The sequence below is a fragment of the Eublepharis macularius genome, chromosome 8 (assembly GCF_028583425.1).
Source record: "Eublepharis macularius isolate TG4126 chromosome 8, MPM_Emac_v1.0, whole genome shotgun sequence".
NCBI lineage: Eukaryota > Metazoa > Chordata > Lepidosauria > Squamata > Eublepharidae > Eublepharis > Eublepharis macularius.
In genome coordinates this window covers 51,161,509-51,188,207 of record NC_072797.1, presented here as the reverse complement: position 1 = coordinate 51,188,207, position 26,699 = coordinate 51,161,509, and the positions used below count along the sequence as shown (strand labels likewise).

The following is a 26,699-nucleotide window of genomic DNA, read 5'->3' as shown; positions in this document are numbered from 1 at the left end:
ATTCCCACTGAAGAGTGTTTACTCCCAGGTTACAGGCGTGTAGCCTACACTCTCGTACAGCGGTTTATAGGTATTTTGTTGTGTTTGTGAGCTTCACGTTAAAGAACGATCCCTTTTTAGGTCATCTGGGAGTGAAAGATAGCAGCGCGGGTAGATTTCATTCCACGGTTCACCCTTAAGAGTTCGGAAGGGAAGACTTAGGCGAATAGTACTGGAACACAGCGCGCGTTAGCGGTTTAAAAACCCGGAGCCCTCTAGCCCCTCTCACCGCCTTGTCGGCCAGTTCTGGGCCTGCGCAGAACATTCTGGGCGGTCGTTGGCCCTTTAAGGGCTGGGAAGGGGCGGGACTAATTTGCAGACGTGGCGCCGGCGGCGCTTCGCCGTGCGGTCCGGGCCTGGCCTGTCACAGTGGAGCCCGGTGCAGAGGTGGCATGGAGGCGGCCATTGCTATGACACTTCCCGGGAGAGGGGCAGGTACCGCCAAGGCAGGCTTTCCCGCCGCCGCTCGGGTCCGGAGGGAAGCTTCTCAGGGTAGGCGGCGGGCTGTCGCTGGGGTACCAACCGAAGACGGCCTCTTCCCCGCGCCGCGCTGGCGGCTAGAGTGAGGGGATGGTTTTGTCCTTGGCCTTCACTCCCCTTAAGTGGGCTGCGGAGAGGGAGTAAGGGCCTCCGAAGGGAGGACCAAGGGTCAGTCTCTCCTGCTCCAGGCTCTTTGTTGGGCTCAGCATCCTGAGGACCGGCAAGCATCTCTCTGGCTCCTCTTCCTCTTAAAATGTGACAAGCAAGGCAGAAAGTGGGCCACCCTAAGTCGTTACCTTGGCCCTTCTCTTCATTGGCGGGGGACGTAGGTTGAGTGATCGGAACGACACTATGCCTGTGGTGATTGTTGGACTTGAACTCAGGCCCAAGCTGTTGCCTTTGAATCATTGGATCTTGTAGTTATGAGCCTAAGATGCTTGTGGGCGTTAGTTGCTCCTACTAGGGGTTATTGTTGGTGGTGTTTTGAGAAAAAAAGATTTTGTGAAATAAAGCATAGTTGAAGGGAGTCCTTGATGCAGTTGCATCCAACTCATGTTGATAGAGGTGGTTGAGAGCTGCGTGGGACAGTGAGCTGGTGATTTAATCAGGAGCCTGTTGGCTAGCAGGTTTCCCAACTTTGGAAGGGTTTTTTTTTTTTAAACTGGTTCCTCAGAATCAGATTAATGAATTTCAAGCTGAATGCTGTTGATGACTGACTGACCTACTAAAAAAATATTTTCCTTTTTTCCCCAAATAGGATTGCTAGATTGCTCTTTTACTTTACAACCAGACATTACTGTTCCCAGTGGCTGCCTGGTTTTGTGTGTGTGTGTGGATGCTGTAGCTTGAATGTGTCACTTTAAAAAATTAAGATGAAGCATTTACTCTTTTCAAATCATTAAGGGAGTGAATAGATTTGGGCATTGAAAGGGTGCTTCCAATATTTTTCATACTTAACAGGCATTGCATGTAAATTAATTTGAAATGATGTTTATGAGTAATTGGCCTATTTTTCTTTTCCTTATATTGTTAGACTTTTCCTGACAAAATGGCAGGGAAAAGCCAAAGCTTTCAACTTCCAGCTGTAATGCAGCCTACAGTGGATAACCATGGACATCCATTTGGGAATGGTATCAGTTCTGACAGTGATGTCTTGGAAGATGAAACAGAGGTGTATGAACTGCGACCCAGAGGAAGGGAGAAAGTCCGTCAAAATACATCACGAGAGAGAATAGATGATGTTATATTTATAACAAAGGATATACAGGAAGGAGACACTTTAAATGCAATAGCTCTTCAGTATTGTTGTTCAGTAAGTCCGTATGCAGTAAATTTCATTTGGAGGAAATATAAATGTGAAAAGCTTTGAAATGCTTATTATTAAAGACTGTTAAATGATTTGTGCCATGGAAGCAGTTCAAAAATGTTATTTGGCATAATCTGGGATGTGTTGCATGTAGTGTTTTAACATAGCTAGGCCAAATTTAAGAATGCATTGAAGTATTGTCCAGTTTTCAATTCTGCCCTGACCTGGATAGCCCAGGTGAGCCTGATCTTGTCAATCTCAGAAGCTAAGCAGGTTTGGCCTTGGTTAGTAATTGGATGGGAGACTTCTAACAAAGACCAGGGTTACAGAGCCAGGAACTGGCAAACCACCTCTGTTAGCCTCTTGCACGAAAACCCCGCCAGGGGTTGCCTTAAGTCTGCTATGACTTGAGGGCACTCTCTACCCCCACCCCCTAATGTGTAGCTTTATTTTATGGTGCTTTCACAAGAGGATCCAAAGGATAGTTAGTGGTAATGAAGCAAAAACTTTAAAATATTTATATGTGATTAAGTGATTACTTGACACAAATAAATTGGATGTAGGTAATGGATTCTACCCGAGATGAATCTTAGGGACTCCAAGACAACCAAATTGGTACATGCCTAAATAAACAGAATAATTTTGTCAAAATGACTCCTAGTTAATTTCTGTTTTCAGTAACCCTTTCTTATTGGGTCCAGATCATATGCCCTGTGCAAATGCTTGTAACATTAAGTCAGCTGAGCCTTTTAACTATGAAAAAGGTTTTTCCTGTGGGGAAATCAGAGGTGGAGAAACTGTGTGTGTGGGGAGGAGAAGGAATTTATTTCTTTTAAACATTGTTTATTTATTTATTTTAGATAATAAAGTCAAACATATACACAATAAGCATAACTAGAAGACGAAGGAATTTCAACCCTTTTACTTTATGCCATACTGAACGCCGTCACCTTCCCAGCAGCTCTTCCCCTGCAGTTTCCATGGTTTGGCAGAGCTTCTTGGAAGCCAGTGGGAGCAGTGAAAGGATTAAACATCCCCTCCCTGCTGCAATAGAAAGAGGCCTTTAGCATCCGAAGTTAGAGCCACATGCCTTTCTGTGTAATATAGTTTAAGCCTTTTATTGATAGTGAAGTGTGAAGAAACAAGAACTTTTGACCTGCGTTTCTAAACAAAAGCCCTCCTCCTTTAATCACAACTACTTTGGAAATGGAGTGGGATTTCAAAATTGGTTTATAATACAGCATGTGTGTGTGGGTCTTCTTTCTAACAGCAATGAGTCCAGTGGCGCCTTAGAGACCAACAAGATTTTCAGGCTGTTAGCTTTTGAGAGTCAGAAATCCCTTCTTCAGATGCTAGGAAATAAGAGAACTCTGACTCTCAAAAGCTTACACCCTGAAAATCTTAAGTCTCTAAGGTGATGCCAGACTCAAAACCTGTTGTTCTTGCTTAGAGAACATCCTTGAGTACATCTAAAATACCTGTATCTTTAGGTTCCTGGCCACATTCTACATGCTTGCCATCAGTACTCGGAATAAAATTATATCTGTGAGTAGATATGTAAAGTCATGGGAACAATATTTTTAAATTCACTGTATTATTTTGCAGAATTTTTTTTCTGATTTCTGTTCAAAGAACTGAGTTAAGGTTACTTAGAGTGGCATGATGTGCACCATGGGTAAAGTAGTCATTGGTGAAAGTGTTCCACACACCTAGTCACTGTTAAATACAGTTGCTTTTGAAAACCTAATATTACATGTGAATGAGCCATTGCATGTAATTGCATCAAAATATGAGTGTGTGTGGAATGCTTTTGATACAGGAATGGTGTTGTAAGCGTAGTTGTAAGACATCACAAATCTTCCCTAATCTTCTGTTCCCCTCTCCAGTAATCACTGGAAGATAACAGCTCCTTCCTGAAGCTATTCATATTCCTTTGAGGGAGAGGCCCTTTCTCCTTCCTGTGATGACAAAAAAGGCTGCATGTGCTGCATACACACATTCCAACTTTGTAGGAGGGAGAGTTCTGGGAATCGGGAGAGCCAGTTTGGTGTAGTGGTTAAGAGCGCGGGACTCTAATCTGGAGAGCCCGGATTGATTCCCCACTCCTTCACTTGAAGCCAGCTGGGTGACCTTGGGCTAGTCACGGCTCTCTGGAGCTCTCTCAGCCCATCCACCTCACAGGGTGTTTTGTTGTTGGGATAATAATGATCTACTTTGTAAACCACTCAGTGGGTGTTAAGTCATCCTGAAGGGCAGTATATAAATCGACTGTTATTATATTAATGTTATTATCTGAACAGCTGCTTCCCACATGAGCTGTAATATATATCTTACTAAAATATATCCTGTTGTATGATATTCCTTTTACACCATGTATTTTATACTACTGCGAATACTGCCATTGATTAAAAACAACACATTGTTTTAATTAATGACTTTAAACTTTTTCCCCAAGTTAACCCCAATTTTAACCTAGAATGAATACTAGTCATTCAAGTGGTTATTCATTTCATTAACAATTTCTTAAACAATTGTATTTCAGGTGGCAGATATCAAAAGGCTGAATAACCTTATCACAGATCAGGACTTCTTTGCACTAAGATCTATTAAAATTCCAGTGAAGAAGTTCAGCGTATTGACTGAGACACACTGCTTTCCAAAAAGCAGGCAGGTTTCAAGATCTGCCTCTACTTCATACTCTGCTGATTACCCAGATGCAACCCAAGTTCTTGAAAACACCACTGAGACTGTTGGTAACTTCTTGAAAGTAGTGGATCGTGATATAGAACAAATAGTGAAATGTAATGCTACAAAAAGAGAGAATCTTAATGAAGTTGTTTCGGCCTTATCAACTCAACAGCCAAGCTTTGAAACAGAAGGTAAACCTATCAAACGGAAAGATCCTTACTATGGAGCAGACTGGGGAATAGGATGGTGGACAGCAGTAGTGATAATGGTAGTGGTGGGCATAGTGACACCTGTTTTTTATCTTTTATACTATGAAGTTTTAGTTAAGGTGGATGTCAGTCACCATTCCACAGTGGAATATTCCCAAGTGATAGCACCACCTTAACTAAAAGCACTAGAAAATGAAATAAATCATCAAACTTCATGAAGACTGAAGAGTTTTTTGCTTTTGGCTTTACATTCTAAATTCTTGGGCATCTATTCAGCCTATTTCACAAAAGAGAAAAGAAACAGACGCCATTTGGAGTTGAAAAGTAGCTTTTATTTGTGGTGGAATTTAATAAGAAGGTAATTTGTTACCTCATTGAATATATGATAGAAGTTATCTTTTCCAGATCCGGTGTGGTGTAGTGTTTAGAGTGTGAAACTAGGACTAGGGCTATCTGGGTTCAAATCCCCATTCTTCCATGAAACTTGCCAGGCGACCTTGGGCCAGTCACACTCAGCCTCACCTACCTCACAGGGATGTGAGGATAAAATGAGGGATGGGGGGAACCATGGATACTGCTTCGTGCTCCTTGGAGGAAAGGAATAAAATTACATTAGATAAGAGTTCAACCGAAAGATTGTCATCAAGTTCAGTGTGACATCACTATTAAAAACACAACTGCCTGAACCAGAAATGCTTGGTCAAGCCAAAATACTTGGATTTAAGCTGCTGCATTCCCACTGAAATTAATGGGACTGGATCTATTTTAAATGAATGTACTTGAGTTACATATACTATAATATTAAAAAGACATCATTATGAGTACAGTAAACACCATATAGTCAGGGATTAAAAATATTTGGTGTCAGCCTTGCTCAAGAAATGCAGTGCTCTGTGTTACTACTGTGTAGTATATGTTGACCAGGCTATTAAGAGTACTATATCATGAAGAGACCAATGATTCATAGGTGCTGACTCCACATTGCATACAGATAGTTCTCTTGTGCTGTTGGTTTTTGAAAAATAAAAGATAGGAAAGGAAATTGTTCCCATTTGAAGAATTCTAATGGGAGGAGAGAGCAAGCTTTGATGAGAACTAGTAGCAATCTTTCTCTCTTCCCACTTAAAAAAAAAGATGTTGGAGCTCACATTTAAGTGTGTATAATGTAGTTAGTCCTCCAGGTAGTCAACAATATAAATTTGGATGTTGTCTGTACAGGCAGATTTTACTGGGCATAAAAATTGCTGTTTTCAAAGTAAATCCTGTGATTATAAAACTGGTCTTTGAGATTTAAGAGCATCACTTCAAAAAAATCAAATATGAAACCAGTTGTGAAGGAGTAATGGCTGAATATTACCCAAGCCCAGGACTTCTCAGCTGTTACCCACTTGCTCACTTTTATAGGAGAGCCTTCCTACTATAGGTGTGATAGCATGAGTTACAACTGGACCTATTGCATTGTGGTCCTCCTATCTATACTTCTTTCCAATTTACCACTGGTAAGTAGCTGATCTGGAGATAAGCTAGTGGATTTGGTATCATTGCTTCTCTATTGGGATCAAAGAAACTACTTAAGTTTCTGGAAGTAAGTCTTCATGAAAATGATGTATGGCATTATGTGTAGCTATATCCTACTTCAGGTTAAATGTAATTACAATATAATTTTTTTCATTTCTTTTCAAGATTTCTATATTTTTTTAAAAAATCAAAGTCTTGTTTTTGCTGCTACTCCAGAAATATCAAACTGCCTAAAGTGGGTAAATGCAGATGTTTATACTGGTGGTGATTTGCCAAACTCCTCCACTAGCTTTCATGAAGTAGTTGCCCATAGTTCACTGAAAGTATGATTAAAATGTTGCCATCAACTAACAATTCCTTTATACTGTCTTTATCTAGCCACAAGGAAAATCCATTCTGTTCTTAAGTGCTTACTAAACTATGAAATGGGGAAAGTGCCTTGTGATGGCATATTAGCTTCCAGTGAAAAAAAAATTAGAGTAAAAACCTTGCTCTCTGGACAAGTGTGTTAACTGGTATCTGTCATAGATGGCAAAAAAAATCCTCCTTCAGCTAACCAAAAATATTGATTGTCATCTGTTTCAGGCAGTTGCAGAAGTCAAGATTATACACTTATGGCTAGCAATATGTTTGGGGGCAGAAAATCCTCCCTGTGCTTAGCAGTCATTGGAGAGGGGAGGCCCAGTTGACTCTAAAGCTCCTGCTCATGGCAAGGGTGGCTGAAAATCCAGCACCCTTTGGGATGCTTGGAGTGCAGTAGGGCTGGCCAGCCAGCAGCTGAGGTGCCCCAAGATGACCTATGAATAGGGCTTGCTGGGCAAGCTAGTCTTAGCCTCTCTGGAAGTCTCTTAGGGGCTGCTTCCCGTACGTGATATTGGGGAGTAAAGTAAGATCAAGCTAGTTTGTTACAGTGTCTTGTTTGCTTTTTATAAATGGCAGAGGTGTTGTTTTAATGTTTTGTCTAATTTTTGCATATGAAGAAAAGTTTTGCAATTATTGGAGTAAAGCTTGATTAACTGGCAACACCCATTCTCCATGGCTGCTGGATAGCAAAGAGTTTACTGTACTAGTAACTCTACCACAAAAGCCTGAGAAACACATCACAGGTAAAGAAGTACAAGTAATTGAAAATAAAATGATCTTTTTCTTAACTCATACAGAGTTTATCTTGTGAAAATACTTAAATCTTTTGCTAGATTGAATGTGTTCTACTAGACAGATTTAAGAATGCCTTGATTAAACCTCCCCATTTAAGTTTAATCTAAAACAAGGCCACTTGGAAGTCTTAAAAATCGACACATATTCCCCATCTAGAGTTCTCTGCACATATACAGTGGCTTCTTTTATTTTGGACAGTAGAACCATCCCCTTTTGTGCTACTATAATTATTTTCTAAATGCTTTCTAATGTGTGCTTTTTTGGATTAGGGCTCAGCATGACATTTCTGGGCCATATATAGTCATGTAAAACAGACACAGATGAGTGAAAGTGTGAAATATATATTGCTAGCTAAAAGTGTTTGCAATCACATTTTAACAATTGCAATGTGTGGGCAGCACTGATTTCCTTTAAAGTATTACTTTGAGGAAGCTTAAAATAGATGTGTACAAGACTGTTTTCCCGTGTGTTTGGTATAAAGAATACATGCTAGCTTTCAAAATGTCAGTCATGCTAACTATTTAGATCTAGGGATGCCTCATCATTTCCAAAGTTTCCTGTGTAGTCCTTTTGGTTCTAAGTTGCTTTGGTTGTGGTGTGGAGCAGCACTAGGTGCATTGTAAAGTCCCTTGCAGTGGTAGTAGCCATGCATATTTTGTTCCTTTTTAAGTGTCCTTGAAATCTTGTGTGAAAATCTTGCAAGAAATGTTCTTGACATCTCTGTAGATGGAAGCCTCTACTAAGTTCACTACTTTAATTTTTCTTAAGGAATCATAGCCCATACCTGCACTACTTTATGTGGAGGTACCCTTCTAAGTTAATGTAATATTTTTTCTGGGCTAGTGCTGAGGAGGAGAGTGCAACTACTGAATCTTTCACCATGGTTTTGAAAACACGTATCTGTACATAGAAGCAGGCTTTTGTGTACATATAACTTCATAGATTAGGAAACATGAAGGCACGTTGGATGTACATCTGGAGCAGATGGCTGTTTGCCCAGCATTGTTTTCATTGATTTTCTATTCAGGTGTACATCTGCATCCACATTCTGGAAGAACTGGTCATACAAATGTACACTGCTGGACAGGAACAAGAACTACAAATGTAGGACCAGCAAGATGTTGATGTTGGCCTTTAGCCTGCAGAAACCTGACTGTACCAAATTTGGCTCATCAGTTAGTGGCAGAGTGCTTGAAAAGAAACTTTTGTTGCCTTTCCCACTAAGCTTTCTTCTTTCCTGCTAATCAGTGTTATTTTAAAAAGAAATTTGCCAACTCTTGGAAGCACATTGAATGTGTATTCCCCCACTTATTAAATTTTAAAAAAAATGTACAGTCTTTCAATGCACATAATTATTTGCGCTCAAGATAACCTTTATGGAAGAAATTAAAGAACAGGAGTGCAAAGCTGTAGAAAGAGCACTGCATATTGGAAATAATTTTTGAAAAACAAATTCTTTCCAGCCTGATGATGGGAGAAGTAGAACACTAGGCAAAGCCATTTGGCAAGAAAAATTTCCTAAGCTGCAGAGGAAAATGACAATTTACTAGTGCAATCCTAAAGAGAGTAATATCCTTCTAAGCTCATTGACTTCAGTGGACTTAGGGTATAACTGCTTAGGATTGTACTGTAAACCACTTATTCTGGAGTTGTCTTTGAGGCAGCAGGGCAGATGTGCTTGTTATATCCCACTTATAAAGAGATCTTGCTTTTCTATTATTTTTGTAACAGATTAAATTAAGGTATTCAAAAGACAAATGTACAGTAACAGCAAAGTGTACAGGATATCATGTTAGTTCAGTGTAGTGCCATATAGCAAAAACTAGAGTTTTCCATTTTTTATCATAGCTCAAGAGTCTGTGCCTTACTAATAAAATTTAAATCCATTGTATTTTGGGGGGAAAAGAGGATGGCATGGAGAAGATATCTTCTGAATTATTATGGTGTGTTTTAAAAAGACATTGGATTGGATACAGAGAATCGATGTTTCTTGGCTCCTCTTTTCTACACTTTCCTGCAGACCCTCAAAAGTCAAGTCAAGTGACCCTCAAGAATGGCATGCTAGTTGTAATACTTTACCGTTCAAGCCCTTTATGACCTGGAGACCACATACTTGAAGGACTTTCTCCCTGCATGTTCCCGTGTGGAAGCTTCATTCATCCTAGTAGGGTTTGTCTGTACCTCCTTCCTTGTCAAGTAATGTTTGGCTACGGTTTGAGCTCAAGCCCTTTCACTGGCCCCTCCATGCCTCTTGCACAGCTTCCCAGAAGAGGTCTTGGAGGCTCCAACCCTCCTAGTTTTCCAACTAGGCTACAAACCAGAACCATTCCAGAGAGCTTTTGGGGCAGAGTGGAAGGACATGTTTTCAGACCTGTTTTAATGATTAATATCTATTCTTAATATTTTTCTAAAATTGCTTTTACTCTGTGTTTGCAGTGACATGTTAAGATAAACTCCATTAGCTGCATTTGCTTTCTTTTAATATGGGACACTGCTGTACATACTGCTGTTTTCCAAAATATTCTGTGGTGAACTAGGAGACAATCATTGTGTCTGATGAATCATTTATTTGGCAAGAATTACAAAGATAACCTCATTACCTCTCTTCTGAATAGTCTGATTTGGCTAGGAGTGATTTTGAAGTAAAAACTTATAATTAGAAAAAAAATGGAATTGTTAAACTTCTTAAACACATATTCCTGTAAAAGCTCATGAAGTTCCATTGAAACAGATGGAGAAGTATTTAGGATATGATTGCTGGATATTACACGTGGTTGATTAGGAAGTCAGCTATTAATCTGAGTATACTACTCCATAGAAACAGATAAAATAAGTAAATCTTATATTTAAATTGATTATTCTGTGGACCGCTATTGCAAGTCTTCTGTGCATATTTAAATCTTTTATAAATTTCAAAATTTGTAAAATGCTTATGGCAAGAATATCTTTTAAAATTGTAAATCTCAAAAAAGTACAAATTGTAATAAAATATTTTTTCAAATATTCAGCGCTTAGAGTAATTTAACTGGCATGTATATATGCCTTGCTTTTGATTTACATTTTCCTCGAGCAGTGGTTCAATATTAAAGAGTGACTTCATGTTTATAAGGCTTGCACACGCTCAGTTGGATTGTTCTATCCCCCCCCCACCTCATTTAAATTGCAAAGCTATCATCAAAGTTCACAAACTGCTTTTGGACAACTGACTTTTGAAATTCAGGAGTTTCAGGTATAGTGAACTGAAGCTATCTGAAGCATCACATGCTTAACAGAGCACTGGGTTTATACCTGTGTGAATCTTAAGTGTTTGACAAACCACCCAGTTATTTTGACATTGGCTTTGCAATCTATATACCTTAGCTAAAGAAATCCCTCCATTAACGCCAGAAGGCAGTTTGCTGATCTGTATAATACCACTATTGTCAAATGCTGGCATCACCTAGGAAACAATAATGTTCAGTGGCTGGGGACACTACATCTATAGAAGCTCCATGCAAGCCCCCCCTACCACATACCCATGCCTGTCTTACTTGGGAAGGGGGGCGGGATCATCTTTGTTGTAAAACAAATCCCATATATTTGAGATGCTCTTAGTATTTAGCATCATATAAAAATAAAACCAAAATAGAGTAGGGGAAAAACACTTCAGCGTAACTGTTATTACATAATATTGAAAAAACTAGCTTTTTCAAATGGCACAACTACAGAATTATGCAGACCAAAAGACCAGTTATAACATTAAATTATCTTATCTCTGAACTTGTTACTGGTACAGTTTATGTAGCACAAAGTATGTTCTGTACTCTACAAGGAATAAAGATAATGTAGTATCCTTCCTGTGAGTTTAACAGTCTAGCAATTTGCTCTACAACCAATTCTGGTTCAGTGAAGAAGCAAAGCTATTTTAAAATTCATATTAATCTGAGCTGCAAATCATTTTGTTACCAATAAAATAAAAAGTAGTGGCTAATATCCAACAAAATGCTGTTGCCACTATGGAAGGGCTATTTTTAGATGACGGATTATAATTGGGAATCCCAATTTTATCAGTTTAGCTTCCTCCTGTGAGAAGGGAATAATGTTCATTTGACACTGCATTTAGGACAATTCCCACCATCATTAAAGAAAATGAGAGTGTACGGGATTTATTAAGTATTGTTACATCAACATGTGAAAACCTTGATAATGAAGTAGCCATTTGGTCCAGTATCATCTTTCTGACAGCAGCCAGTCAGGTGCCAGGGGGAAGTCCAGAAGCATGGCCCTCCAACAACAGCTCTCACCTCTAGCGTCTGGTTTTAGAGCCTGAATGCCTTTACTGCCAGAGGTCCCATTTGGCTATCACAGCTAATTGCCAATAAGCCTACCCCACACAAATCTGTCAAATCCTCTTTTAAATCTAAGCCACTCACTGCCACCACAGTGTGGCATTGAGTTCTACAAGTCACCATTGCGTGAAGTAGTACCATTTTTTTATCCAGTCTGTTGTAGATCAGTTTCTTAGGGCAATCTCAACTGCTTGTATTGTGGAATGGGAATAAAAGTTTTTTATCTGCTTCCTCTGCACTATGCATAACTATATAGATTGCTATCATGTTGCCTCCCTGTTATCTTTTTCCTGTTGGAGTGCCTACACACAATCCCTTGTGTTTTCACCATCCTGAACAATTTCTTCACTACCTTACTGGCTACTGCCTGTTGCAGGTCATTTATGAATAAACTGCTTTTTCTTGATTAAAAGGGAGATGTAAGCAAAGGTCCATGTGCTCTGGCTTTAAAAAGTGACAAGGCAGTTGCCTATTCAATGTGCCTCACATCCACGCAAACTAGAGTAATTGCTGTATATAGAATACAGTCAGCATAATTTACTCCTTACAGTGCAATCCTTAACAGTTACCCTTGTAAGTTCATTGACGTTCATGGACTCAGAGGGTCAACTCTGCTTAGGATTGCAGTCTTAGTCTCTTAATTTGTTGCTGGGGCAGCAGAAGACTGTTAGAAAAGTGGTTTATAATAGCTCCCTAAAACTTTTCAGGTAGAATTTAAGGTGCTAAAACGAGTTGAAATGCCTTGGACCCTACAGACTGTATGTTTACTGGGATCCTGTTTGAAATCCAGAAGCATTTCCATTTTGCCACTGCCTTCAGAGGACCAGTAGCTGCATCTAGAACCTTGGACATTTTTAGTCCTATAATGCATACACAAAAGGCAGGTAGAAAGACTGCTCCACAAGCACAGGATGATTTCCCTGGACCCTTGCCCAGTGGTGAGCTTCAGTGTTTCCTGGAAGCACTGTTAAGACTTGTGTGCTTCAGCTACTTTTACTGGCCAAGATCAAATCAGCTCAGCCTATCTGTGGTCTGATTCAGTGTCCAGTAACTAAATAGCAAAATGTATTTATTTTATTACATATGTATTCTGCTCTCCCTGAGAACCAGGCTCAGAGCAGATTACAGGAAAAGTATAAAACAGCAGCATAATTAAAACACAATAAGAACATTGCAGCATTCATATTGCACAATCCCTCTATATACATAAAACCACGGGGGCAGGTGGCAAGCTGTTTAATATTTCAGCAGATCAGGGGGGATCATATCCCCCTGGTGGGGGAGGGGGGAGTATGTTCATCTCAACCACTGTATGCCTGATGGAACAACTCCGTCTTGCAGGTCCAGCAGAAAGACAGTAAATCCTGCCAGGTCCAAGTCTCTACAGACAGAGTTCCTCCAGGTTGGAGCCAGGGCTAGAAAAGCCCTGGCCCTGGTTGAGGCGAGACGGACCTCCCTGGGGCTGGGGACCACCAGCAGATCTGCCGAACAAAGGGCTCTCCGGGGAACATATGGCGAGAGGTGGTCCCAGTCCACTAAGGGCTTTAAAGGTCAGTACCAGAACCTTGAACCTAATCCAGAATTCCACGGGGAGCCAGCGCAACTAGTGCAAATAGTCTGTTTCATTGGGCTTTGTTTCAAGTAATACTACTTGATCCAAGCCTTTTGAATGGACCAAGATTTCTTTAAAAATACAACAAACAAACATACTCAATGAAATACAGATTTTTTTTTAAAAATCAGAAATAAGCCAGAATAGTTTATGATCACATAGTCACCTCAGATTCTGTGATTAGTTAATAGTTTTATTATATTATATAAAAGGCTGGAACTGAGCTTTTAATGCACATAATGGCAATTGTGCCTAAGAAGAATGTTCTTAAGTCAAAATGCACAGGTGTCTCTCCACTCCCCGCACACCCCCCCATTCCCATGATTTCATCACCAATGCCTAAAATAAAACTGAATTCTGCACAGGGCAGATCAGTGCTAAATAACATAACATTTCCATAAAATAATTCATATTACTGTGAGTAATGCCAATCTGACTACCTCCATTGCTCTGCCAGTGCACTTTTCTATGCCATAAAACTTAACTGCTCACAAAGGGAGCTAGGAATATTGGGCTATTACATTCACATATTGCAACAAGATAACCTGACCAAAGAGATAACCCCGTCTTCCAAGGTTACACTTCCTGTCATAACTTTTTGCAGTGGAAGTATATGCAATAATTAAAGTAGAATTAGTAAGTGGCTTCATCCATGTTGTCATCACTGCCAGCTCCGTAGTCATCTCCATCTTCAAAATATGAAGAAATGTAGTCATTCTCCTAAAGAAAAAGAGAGAAGTTATTGTCAATCATTACTAGCATGGCCAAAAATAAGGCAATTCAAACTTAATGAAAGCAAAATCAGAATCACAGCCATGGTAAATATGTGCACATCCTATTACCCCAAGAAAAAACAAAGATGAGTTATTCAATCTTACCAAGTTTCTGAATCAAATGATAATCTTATAATAAAGTTGATTTACAATCACAATACAGCCTTCCTGAATTTTATAAAGGATGTATAATTTTGGTTTAATTTTTTAAAAACTGCAAATATTTATTTATAGGGTAAACAGAGCATGCAAGAAGAAACTGAAACGGATAGGAATACCTTTAATTGTAAGAATATCTGATGCACTCAGATGGGATACAAAATTATAAATGCAAGATTAATTGTGCTATAACTTTGACTGACTAAATAATTGTCTACCATGTTACAATGGCCCCATTCGAACAACATTTTGGACTTGCTAACATTGATTCTTCCTCTTTCAAGCTCACCATAACCTTTTTTGATCGAACTCAACATGCACCATAATCCTAAAAATGTTCTACTAGGAAGTAAGTTGTATTGATGTTGGTGGAATTTATTTCCAAGTAGTCATATCTGGACTAACCACACAAGGGCCATAAGCTACTTCCACACAGAGATTCTCTTTGGAGTTCTCAAAGAAATTGCAACTGAGCAGTCATACAGCAATTTTTCTCACACATTTCTTGCTCCAGCCTAGGCTTTCCAGATCCTCTGTGGAGGTGGGGGATCCTCCACCCCCCCAGCACTCACCTGGCAGACGGGGAAGGAAAAGGTACAGGAATGTTGTGGTGGGGGCGAAGTGCACCTACACATCGCATCAGGAACGTCACAGAAGTAATGGGTTGTGCTAGGGGCCGATTGAGCCTCCATCTCCAGCTTTTACCCCCAGGGACTTGGCAACCCTACTCCAACCCCCCTGCAGCCACCATTTTACCCCGTGCAACCAGAAGGCTTTGGGGGCTTAAATAAAATACTGGTAATTGACATTTCACTATAGTTTAAAATTAGTCACTGATACCACTACATCCTAATGCTATAGTGATATATCAATTACTGATTTTTAAGAAGCATGAAAAAGTCCTCTGCTGATAAGTAAGGGAAATGGCATCGTCATGGAACTGGGGCTAGAAAGATGGAGGCAATCTGGGTGGAACCTGCAAAATGTGTGCACCTTCACATGGTATACAAACACACTTTGACTGTGATCATATGAAACCAGGTTTAGGAAAGACTGGATCAATTCAGGAGACAACAAAGATACTAAAAAAAACTATCTCTAGTTAAATGCCAAAATTGGAATGTCTGTGGAAACAACCACAGAATGTTTTCAGAAGGGATTACAAAGAATAGTTCTGATCTCTGTCACTTTTGAATGTTGCCAATGCAACACAGAAAGTGAAAGAGCCGCTTTAAAATCAACCCATATTCTGATCAGTGTAATTCTCTCTCTTGGATTACAAATGAGGGAAATGGAGACAACACTTGTGAAAACATTTAGAGCGGGCCAAATTCACTATGCCTGCTCCAACCAGGTGGGATGTCAGGAGACATTATCACTACTGCCACTAGTTAAGAGTAAAAAATAATCTGCTTGATAAAACTAACAATACCTCTTCATGCTCCTCTTCATCATATTCATCTGGCTCTTCTGCTTCTTCCTCTTCTTCCCCCCTTTCCTTCTCCTTTTCCTCTTCATCTGATTTTTCTCCATCACTTTTCTTTTCCAACTCCTGTTCAATATAAGCAGTGTATCTATCACGTCATTGTTTTTTTCAGTGAAGGTTTTTGGAGGTTGGTTGTTCTGCTCTGCAGCTGATAAACCAACTAAGGAAAGGACTGAAACAATTCAAAGAGTTCTTTCCTTTTACCATCTTGGACACCTGTACTGAAATGGCTCTCTCCCTCAGTATGAATCTGTGTAGCACATCTGATCGTTGAAGCCATTCCTCCTACTTGACTCCTCCTTTACTTGCATGAGATTTGCCACAGTCTGACTTCAAGCCTCTTCTGTGGCAACTCTTATTTTGTGCATTAGCCCTCCTGAGGCTGTTAGAAATGGACCTACCACTTCCAGCTTTTAGGAAGGCATGTAAAATTGAACATTTCAGGAGGGCATTTGAGGGTGGATAATGGTGCCGTCTGTCTAGCGGTCTTGTGTAATTGTTGATTTGTCTTTGGTTTTATAGTAAATTTCTGATTTTGACTGTATACCACCTTGAGACTTAACACAGGAGAAAAGCAGGTTGGAAGTATTTAAAACAAACTGTTCTTAAAGAATACCGCATGATGTAATTTTTCATGGCTGGAATTTAGTTCAATCTTACTAGGTAACATTGTTGATATTTTCAATATGGGGGATGAATAATCCTTAACACTGATTTGTGGTACTGGGTTCTCTTTTTGCCCTTAGTCAAGAATGAGAAAAGTATGCAAGAACACATATATAACTTGAAAATAAGGACATTTTCTGTTCTGTTAGCAGGATTTGAGTCCAAAGGCACCTTAGAGACCAGCAAGATTTTCAGGATATAAGCTTTCAAGACTCAAAGCTACCTACCTCAAACACTTCTATATCTGAAAGCAACTTGTCAATTAATACAGTCTCTTCAAACAAGAGGTTGCTTAAAACCTCAAATTTTCAGTAACACAGTAATGTCTGCCTTCATTTTTGGCAGCACGGTGTAGCTTGGAGAGCAGTAATAGCACTCCAGTTTTCAAGTCTCTCTCTCTCTCTCTCCTTAAATCGCATGCACAACATTTGTTCATGCCAGAGGATTATTTGATTTTCATGTCACCATAGTATTAATACATATCACAGCATGAAATCATCTTCCAAGCCAATCACAAAGTCAAGTCAAAATAGAGTGCGCGCGCGCGCGCACACACGCACACACACAATTTCCCTATTATTTTTCTCCCAGTGCCCAGCTGAATGGTGATAGGAAGGGTCTGCTAGGGGCAGGAGGTCTCCTGCCCACAGCCAGAATTTGCCAACCCTAATAAGGCCTCAGAATGTCCTCCTCTCTTTTGTCTTTAGAGATTTATAAAGCATCATCTATTTCTGACATCTCTGTTCACACCAAAGACATACTCCCAACAAAGATGATAACTCCATAATGAAAGCTAAATAAAGAAAAATACATTGTGTATGTAGGTCTTACCTCTAACTTTTTGAGTACATCCACATTAGCCTTGGATACAGCAGGTTTTGTTTTCAGTTTTCCACCTGCAGAAGTAAAATCCTATTCAGAATTAAAGGATATAACATAGTTTACTTACTATGCCAGAACAACACTTTTTCATTTTGAAACAAGGAAAACGGAAAGACACTGGTATAGTAAGAGCCAAGCCGTTATGCGGAAATCCCAGGACCAGCTATGCCTGGAAGAACACTTTAGTATACGCTTATTCCAGCAGATTCCTGTGAGGAAAACCATCAAGCTGGATCCTACTGGACCCCACAAACTGGAGCTTTCCTCTGGCTCAAAGAGCCTGCAGCAAGAAAAAGCTTATTGCACTGGAGAGAAGCACCACGATTAGCAAAACAGATCCACAAGACCCATGATCAAGAAACGGGGCATTTTAGCTTTTTAGTCCAATAATCCATCACAAAAATGTACAGCATTACTTTCTTGACTACTTGCTCACCAATATTAATCTTGAAAAGAAGCTTCAGTGAAACTGCTGTGTTTTAATAGCTACAGTTAGTTTCATTGATGATGCTTAGAAGCTTGTCCCATTAAGGAGATGATAGCCTGTTGCCAGGTAGACTAGACCCTTCAATACAGAAAGAAAAAGGGCTGAACAGGAGGAGATGGAGTAGAAAGTAGAACATAAGCTGTAAGGACAGAAGAATAAACCCTTAAGAACCTGCCTTGTGTTGTCTCCTTGCTTGTACCAAGCTACACAACAGAGTAAGGTTTTTCAGAATTACTCTGTAAACTTAACAGAACCAACTCAAAGTTAACAATGCAAACATTTAAAAGGAATCTTAAAAATAAGCAAGGAATTTAAGACAAAACAACCCAACATCCAATCTCTCCAATCCCCGAACAATTATACTACCCATCAGCCCAAAAAACTCAGAATGTTGATCAGAATGATTCAGATAAAATAAGCATAATTCTAAACAGTAAAAAAAAAAGTGTTAGGTACCGCATAATGAGCATCAGTTACCTTTTGTAATTTTTTTCTTTGGTTTCATCTCTCTTGGGAGTTGTCTCCAATCTTGGTAAAAAAAAATTACATTAATTTAAAAGTGTTTCTATTAAAAATAACTGATATACAGGAACTGAAATTATGCCTAAGACATTTTATTAATTGCTGTCACAAACTCTGATTCTTCAAACAATCTGAGTACAAGAATAGTCATACCACATGGATCTACATGTACATTTAAAGTTAAGCCTGCAGGAACATGCAGAAACTGAAAAACTTACCTTGACACCCCTAACAAACCTAATGCATCTGTACTCTGAAGTAAATCCCACTATGTTTGACTGAGCTTACTCTCAGGTAAATGTGCAGAAGACTGCAGATTAGTTCATTTTACAGTGCAATCCTATGCAGAGTTACTCCAGTCTAAGGCCATTTATTTCAGCTTATAGCCCTCATTCTGTGACCTACACAATATGTTAGGATTTCTCTGCATAAAGCCAAAGGAGCCCCTTCATGAGGATTGGCCCCTCCATTCCCATGATACTAGCGAACCACACAATGTGCATCTAGGTAAAAATTAGAGCAAGCCATGGCACTTCACCAAATCAACATCAAGGAGCAGGAAAATCTTGGAGCTCTGAACTCTTGGAGAGGTAACACATCTGTATTAACTTGTGTGGTTCCAATTTCAGGGTCCTTTGTTAAAAGATAGCCTTACAGAGTCCTGTCTCAAGCAGGGCTTGGAAGAGGAAGTACAGAAATATCCTAAATAAATAAATTTGTCACTGTGACAGGCAGGGCTATGTATCAACTCCTCTACCTTCACCAGCCCCCTTAACAGCTGGCTAGCTGAGGGTATAGTACAATAAACGTTTGTTGTTAAGTCGCCGATAAAAGTTAGATGTAGATATTAAGAAAGCTGGATAACATGCTGAAGGTGCTGTGTGGATGTATTGATAGCAGCCCAAGTTTTCAAGGGATGATATGTGCCCCCCACATCACTTTTTAAATTCACACAGACCCCTTATTTCAACAACCAATAATTAGTTTGTCTCTTTTGTATAAGGGTTAAACAGCTTTTTTTTGTTGACAAGTAAAACACTGTAAAAGTGTATCAGTTTTCACAGTTAAGCTGATTCAGTTCTCTTAAGAATCACTACCATGACCCACTCATGCCCAGGATTACAGAACTGACAGGAGGTTTCTCCTCCTGGTGAAAGAGATGAAGTGATTTTAATTGGGAAAGCCTCACTAAATACTGGGATCTCTGATCCTTTCACTATTGCCTTCACAGGCTGACAAGATTCTGGAAGAGTGTACCCTTCCCCAGTCTGGTCACCCCTTGATTCAGACCCTGAAGATGAAGTTAACTGGTGTCTCAAGATTTTCCCTGGATCCTCTCATCTATGCCTAACTTACTGCATCCCTAAGATGGACTAAACTGCCTAATACATGATACCTAGCCCTTTCCATTTTATTTTAATTTATTTAAAACATTTATATGCTACCTTTCCATCCAAATAGGATCCCCAAGCTGGTAAACAGCAGATAATCAAAACATTAAAATAACATTTAAAATGTGTATATAAATACAATAAAAACATATAGACAAACACATACACAACAAGGAAGAGGGCCAATAAGATTTTACTGGGGGTGTGGCAAACAAAATGAAGAAGTCTTCACTTACTGACAAAAGACAGTAACAGAGGGAGACAGATAAATCTCCCTGGGAAAGGATGTTCCAACATTTTGGTGCCATGTGAGGGCCCTTTCTTGTATTGCCACCCATCAAGCCTCAGATGGTGGAGGAACACAAAGCAAGGCCTCCAAAGATGACCAGAGTGGATGGGGAGATCCATATAAGAGAAGATGGTCCTTAAAGTATGTTGGTCCCAAGTTGTACAGGGTTTTAAAGGTCTATACCACCACCTTGCATTGGGCCTGGAAGGAAATTTGGAGCCACTATAGATGGAAGAAGACTGGAGTGATATGGTCACTATGATCCACTCTAGTTAAACCTCTGGCCACAGCATTCTATATCAACTGCAGCTTTTGGACAGTCTTCAAGGGCAGCCTCATGTACTGCACATTGCAACCATCTAATCTAGATACCAGGGTATGCATCTCAGTGGCAAGATCATTCCTGTTCAGGAAGTGCTGAAGGTGGTGAAAGGCACCCCTGGCCCCAACCGCTACCTGATTATCCAATAGGAGGCCTGAGGCTAGCAATTTCCTCAAGCAACGAAACTGCTCCTTTACAGGGAGTGCAACACCATCCAGAATAGGAGATCCCTGGGTCAAATCTTCTCTTTGTTTTGTTGGGATCAGGTTTCATCTTCTTAGTCCTCTTCTATCTCTAAACTGCCACCAGGCACCTGTTAATGGTTTCCACAACTTCCCTGGGATCTGTTGGAAGTGTGAGATAGAGCTTTCATTTGCATATTGGTGAAAACTCAAGACCAAATCTCCAGAAGACCTTTCCCAGCAGCTTTATATATATGTTTAAGAGCAAAAGGGACAAGAGAGAACCTTGTGGAACCCCACAGGCAAGAGACCAAGGGGCAGAGCAGTATCACACTCTGAAACCTGCCATCAAGACAGGACTGAAACAGTGACAACTCCAAAAGGTGGTCCAGGATACCCTAATTGATGGTATCAAAGACTGCTGAGAGACCAAGGAGAATTAACAAGGCCACATTTCCCTGCCTATCAACTGGCGTAGATCATCGACTAGGGCAACCAAAGCCAGTCCAGTCTCACAACCAGGCCTGGAACAGAATAGAATGGATTGCTTTAAGAACCACCACTGATTTGGAATTTTTACATATATATTTACCTGGGGTCCATTCTAAGTCGGCTTGATTTATCCGCAAATATTTTTTGCTGTATCTTTCAACTCCTAGAAGACAATACATTGTTGAACCTGAAGGCCAAACATCTATGCAAGTATCATTAGAGAACTGGAATCTTTATCTAAGCAAGTCACATTTCCGCCCCCGAAAAACAGTCTCCTACTGTATTAGTGATATTATAATGCCCTCAAGAATAACATTCTTATGGAGGTAACCAAACACTTTTGCAAGATTAGGACAATGCCACTCAGGGCCAACTACATAGGGTTGGGGAATTCCTGATTTGATCCCCCGGCATGTAGTTTAGCTCCAAAAAACATCTGGGGGGGTAATATTGACTGCAGCAATGGCTCTGCTGAAGGCCAGTTTATACCCCATGCGATTTCCCCAATAAACAATGATCCTCCATGCTGCAAAAAAAAAAAAAAGAGGGAGAGACAGGTGCTCATATTGTGCCTTTTCCTCATTCTACTAAGGCTAAAAGAAAGCCGGGGGGGGGGGGGACATTTTCAGATGGGGAAATGGTGCATAGGGAAAAGTTAATCCCCTTTTTATAGTGGTCCAGTCCTTACTGGAGGCCCCTGCAGATAAACTACATGTCAGGGAAAGTGATCATAGATGCCCAACATCATGCATACTTTGTATCCCAGGCACAGTTACTGCAGAAGATACGTGCGATAGGGTGGTGTAGAAGACAATACGTTTTCCTACAATCTCCCTTATAGTGAATATTCAACTTTCCCCATGCAGAATATTTATGATTTAAGGCAGTGATTCCCCAAACTGTGTGCCAGTGTTCTAAAAGGGGAAGAGGAAAATGTGCCTTGAAACAAATTGTCACGTAGTGAATGCATCCATGTGTCTTGGAGCAGGTCAGACCCATCCCCCACCCTTACCGAGCTAAGTAATGCACTGGAATTCCCCAACAGCAGAAAGGCATGGGAGCGCCCCAGAACCAACACCAGCACATTCGCATCTCTCAAGTATTTCCATAAATATTGCTTCCAAAATAAAACAGCATATAGAACCAACCTTGATCTTCATTTTTTATGCATACAAAATAGGGTGTATTTCTCACTGTGGTCCTAAATTCTTGTTTTAAGGCCACAAGATAATCTTCATCTTCTCCAGCTTTTAGTGGTACTGGTTTGAAATCTGTAGGCTGTGTAAAATTATGCACACTCTCAATATAAAAAGACAGTTCAAAAGCAATATAAAAAGGTAGTTCAAAAACAAACATGCAGGAAGACAAAACATATCTCACTAAATACCAAACCGTGACCAGCTTACTGAAATTCAGTGAAACATACTACAACTCGAATATATGGAAAGTGAAACAACAAAACTTTATTCAATTTCTGTGTGTTACTCTATATGCAGCAGTTAGCTATCCCAGCTCCAAATAAGCCTGCTACCAGAGTAAGCAGAATAATTTACATTGCACATAGGCAAAAGCAAATTGAAACAATCTCAAAAAGGCGTGAGAAATTCAAAGAGAGACCACCAAGGGTCTAACACTGATATAAATAATTCAAGACTTGCAAAAACATGTAGAGATACAATTAACTCCACAGAACATCAATTTTTAACAATAATACTTCCAAAATACATTATGTAACTGCTGACGGGTTCGCCAGCAAGAGGTTCCCGTTTCCGGATGCCCCTTTCTCAAAGCAGTTACAGAAACCACAATTCAAAAGGATATGCAATCTCCATAAATAAAGCAGCAAGTCAAAAAATATCACAGCCTCTAAAGTGCATAATAGCGGCTTGCTCAATGGCACAAGCCCCTACGATAAGGAATGATATAACCTCAATGGCATGAGCCACTACGATAAGGAATGATATAATCTCAGTTTAAAAAAAAAACAGAGATGGGGGATAAGAAAAATGCAGACTGAAAACAGAAGAACTCTGAAGGCAGGCCGTGATGGCATGTTCACACCACAGATATAAACCAATATGACCTCCAGTTCCCCCCTTCCATAAAGGACCCTGGAAACTAGTTCTGAGGTAGGGCTAAACATTTCTCTATGTGTAAAGTGCCACCAAATTGCAGCCCACTTATGGCAATCCTATAGGTTTTCAAGGCAAGAGACTAACAGAGGTGGTTTGTTAATGCCAGCCTTTGCATAGCAACTCTGGGCTTCCTTGGTGGTCTCCCAACCAAATACTAACCAGTGCTGACCCTGCTTAGTTTCTGAGATCTGATGAGATCAGGTTAGCTTGGGCCATCCAGGACAGACATTTCTACCTATAATCTATATGTATTTATTTTACTTCATTTATATCCCACACCTTTCTTCTCAAGCCATCTTACATCATTCTCTTTGCCTGTGTTTTTTCATCACAACAAACCCTGTGAGGCGGGTTAGACTGAGAGTTGGTAACTGGCCCAAGGTCACCCAGTGAGCTTCACAGCGAAGCGAGAAATCGAATCTCGGTTGCCCAGATCCTAGTCTCCCACTGCCATTGCATCACACTGGCTCTTTAGCATATTCACAGGTCTACAGTTACTAAAATCTTAGCTTAAACTCAGTTTAAGAGAGGCTCTCCTTCACCTTCTTTTCTCAAATTACTCTTAGAATTGTGTGTACTCCATAAGGCAAGGTATTAGCAGAAAGATAAATCCTTTTTGTCCCTCCCAAAACACACCTTTAATAGAAGCTGGGAATCCCCAATTTGGACTGCCCATGGTTTTACTTTTACAATAATCCTTCAAAGCCCAGCACTGTGGGCCTGCTAATATGAAAGGGAGGCTAAGACATTTACCCCATTCCTCTTCTGCTAGGTCCCCCCTCTAAAATCCCCTCTCACCTCCACTGCTATTAACTCAGTTGGAGGAGATGGGAGGAAGAAGAGATACAATGATGCTTTGCCCAGTCAAATTAGAAGTCCTGCACAGCTCAACTGAAAAAGAATGCAGACAATTCTGAGCTCTAATTTCATGTCTTGTATCCAGTTTAACTCAGAATCACACTAAGCAGGTGAAGGAGTATCGGTATAATAGTTTATCCTTGCCCATTGCACTGGTAGAGGGAAGCAGTTTTTGTCACATCCTCGTATGAAACACTATGTACCAAATGGCTTTTCCTGCCATTCATGGTCAACAGTCCTAAAGAGAAAGAAGCTCTCATGTTCTTAAGGCTATCTCTCTGTGCAAGATATTTCAAAATACTTGCTTTCCTGGAGGAGAGTCTCCAGCCCTTTTAATTATGGAGAGATATGATTGAACTATTGCCATTGCAAAAACCATCAGAGGGGCAGAACAGCAGCCAGGCACTCATGCCAGGGCACACTTCCAGTTGAAGGACCCCTTGCCCTCACCTCCAACTGCCATTGCTGAAGCCACTGGCGAGAGAGAACAGCAGCCAATGCTCCCCCTCCTCTGCTTCACACACAAGTACTCTTATTTTATGTGTTACACCCTTTTAGCCTTTTAAATGCAAACCATATTGAACACATCAGAGATGAAAAGGAGTCTCTAAGAAATACGTACAGGATACAGGGCAGAAGGCTTGAATGCTGCTTCAGGTAGTGCTTCCCCTCTAGCAAAGCCAATGGCTCCAACATCGAATGTGAAGGCAGTTCGCCCTCTCCCCCGGCCTGACCTCGCCATCCTGAATTACAGAAAATGACATGCTTCAGTTAATAATTTGTGTTGCGCAGAATGGGCTGTAAGAATGAAAAAGCTAAAAAACTACAAAGGGCTGTTTTTAATGACAAACTACCATAACAAATTGTTTTGAAAACACACATGCCTTATTGCCAATTATTCCCTTTGCAAAAAGACCATTTAAGAACCGAAGTCTGATATACTCGCTTCTTTTTACAATTCATGTTTCTAACAGCTTGGAGACTTGACATCTCAATGCAAATTGTCATGCAAGGCTACAAAATAAGAACCAGACAAACAAGCTTCCTTGCAAGACCTACCGATTTCATTGAAAGAATTTTCTGCCACACAACGTATTAAGAATCCAGGAGCAGGGAAACAATTGTACATTCAACAATTTTAATGTAAGTCCAATGTTATTTGTGTGACGTAATAATAAAGAATTCAAAGGCTAATTGATTGTATTACAACCATTTCTTAGCCAGTTCTTCAACTCCATGACATTCACAATGCCTGAAGAAATAACTTTTCATGGGAATTGCTTCAGCACGGATAGTTGTTTCTCCACCTACTAATTAATTAATAACTGACACTGAAATTTAAGAAACCTATTTTATCCAAACCACACAGTCCTAATCTCTCTTTGCCATCAAGTAGTACTCAAAAGTTTTGTTATTATGTGAGCTCCTGTTATGACACATGGGGAAAAAATAACTGGATTGGTAATGCAATCAAATTCACTTCAGTTCTATGCTTGTTTATTTGGCACTAAGCCTCACCAAGTTCAACTTGAGCTTACACCAAAGTGTGTAAATGCGAAAATGCCTATTAAGTGGAATTCCAGATGGGCAGCCATGTTAGTCTGTTGCAGCAAAATTAAACAGGAGTCCAGTGGCATCTAGCATTACCATGCATAAATTAGAGTTTACTTCATCCCATGCGTTTAATGAACTGGGTTCTGACTCATGAAAGCTTTTGCTGGAATAGATGTTCTGCCACAGGATTCCTGTTCTATTAAACCTATCACCGTAAGTATCACATGGGGGGGGGACCCCTTAAATCCAACAGATTTCACTTCTGAATAAGGATTTACTGTCAGTTCTACGCATACTTAGAAATGAATCCTAAGGAGTTCAGTCTTGCTTCCCAAACAGCAGGCTTTGGATTGCAGCTCTTACTGTCCCCCCTTCCACTCGTGGCGCAAAGCTCTAGCACACACGGAGCACACTGGAGAGTTAAGACATTTTTTGCAATCTTTGCTTTACTGAGCATAAGAAGAGAGCTTCAAGGCAGCTGGTCTGCTACTCGGCATCAGATCTCCTTAGAAACCCTGCACCCCCAGATGATTCACCTTTAGCCAAATGCTTACTTACCTCCCTGAGTATTAGAGCTTTAAATAGAAGAGGCCTTTCAATATTTCATGGCCATTTTGCTCCGCTGTTTAAATTTCTCTTTCCCTCCCCCCTTTACATATATCTTCCAATTGTGAAAAATATGCATTTGGCAAAGTGGGCTGCAGCGCACAAAAGTTAATGCCCAAAGAAACCGATCGGTGCCGCAAGTCACCCTTGTGGCCAGCCCGCCGCTGGAAATCCTCTCTGCCTGGCAGAGCTTTCAGAACAACCAGCCACTGTTCCTCCTCGCGTGCAAGTACTCAAAGCACTCCCGGCCTGGCCCCAATCGCAGGAGAATTGTCCCTGCTGGAAACATCCACAACAATTAAAATCATTTCTGCTTTCAAGTAAAAAAGAAAAAGAAAGCCTGCTTCCTTTTTTGCAGTCACTTCAACGCATGCCCATTCAAAGAAAGCAAGGCAGCCAACTCAGCGCCCCGAAGAGAGGCCCGCGTCGCCCGCTGCCCTCTCGCCACTCGGAAAGCCTTAATGGCTCTCTCCGGCCAGCCTAGCCGAGCCTAGCCCAGCCTCCACGTGCAGCCGCACTCCAAGCCTAAGCCCGTCACTCCTGCCCGCTCTTCGCAG

General features: G+C 40.4%; 2 protein-coding genes across 5 annotated transcripts; one reads left to right on the top strand and one right to left on the bottom strand.

Moving 5' to 3' along the window:
- Positions 1-381: 381 nt before the first annotated feature.
- Positions 382-25,093, top strand: LYSMD3 (LysM domain containing 3). 4 transcript variants are annotated; one of them, XM_054986765.1, is made up of 4 exons: positions 382-531; positions 1,553-1,831; positions 4,368-4,704; positions 24,957-25,093. In XM_054986765.1, exons 2-4 carry the CDS (start codon positions 1,568-1,570, stop codon positions 25,079-25,081), a joined length of 726 nt encoding a protein of 241 aa, XP_054842740.1. In that variant the 5' UTR covers positions 382-531; positions 1,553-1,567; the 3' UTR covers positions 25,082-25,093. The 4 variants fall into 4 exon arrangements, with proteins under 4 accessions (XP_054842740.1, XP_054842741.1, XP_054842739.1 ...); XM_054986766.1 differs by lacking the exon at positions 24,957-25,093 and adding an exon at positions 9,419-10,401; XM_054986764.1 differs by lacking the exon at positions 24,957-25,093 and having other exon boundaries at positions 382-474; positions 4,368-4,937.
- On the bottom strand, positions 13,664-26,637 carry POLR3G (RNA polymerase III subunit G). Its single transcript, XM_054986767.1, has 8 exons — positions 26,095-26,637; positions 24,605-24,725; positions 22,138-22,267; positions 21,090-21,152; positions 18,269-18,319; positions 17,254-17,318; positions 15,703-15,822; positions 13,664-14,058 (listed from the first exon to the last, which is right to left on the bottom strand). The coding sequence occupies exons 2-8, from the start codon at positions 24,722-24,724 to the stop codon at positions 13,972-13,974; spliced, it is 636 nt and encodes a 211-aa protein (XP_054842742.1). The 5' UTR covers position 24,725; positions 26,095-26,637; the 3' UTR covers positions 13,664-13,971.
- Positions 26,638-26,699: the final 62 nt, after the last annotated feature.

Bases quoted from the DNA above. Each gene is read 5' to 3' on its own strand.
- LYSMD3 (XM_054986764.1), top strand. From the start codon at position 1,568: ATGGCAGGGAAAAGCCAAAGCTTTCAACTTCCAGCTGTAATGCAGCCT. The intron at 1,832-4,367 runs GTAAGTCCGTAT...ATTGTATTTCAG, and splicing joins CTCTTCAGTATTGTTGTTCA to GTGGCAGATATCAAAAGGCT.
- POLR3G (XM_054986767.1), bottom strand. From the start codon at position 24,724: ATGGCGAGGTCAGGCCGGGGGAGAGGGCGAACTGCCTTCACATTCGAT. The intron at 18,320-21,089 runs GTAAATATATAT...TTTTTTACCAAG, and splicing joins CGACTTAGAATGGACCCCAG to ATTGGAGACAACTCCCAAGA. The intron at 14,059-15,702 runs GTATTGTTAGTT...CTTTTTCTTTAG, and splicing joins ATGAAGAGGAGCATGAAGAG to GAGAATGACTACATTTCTTC.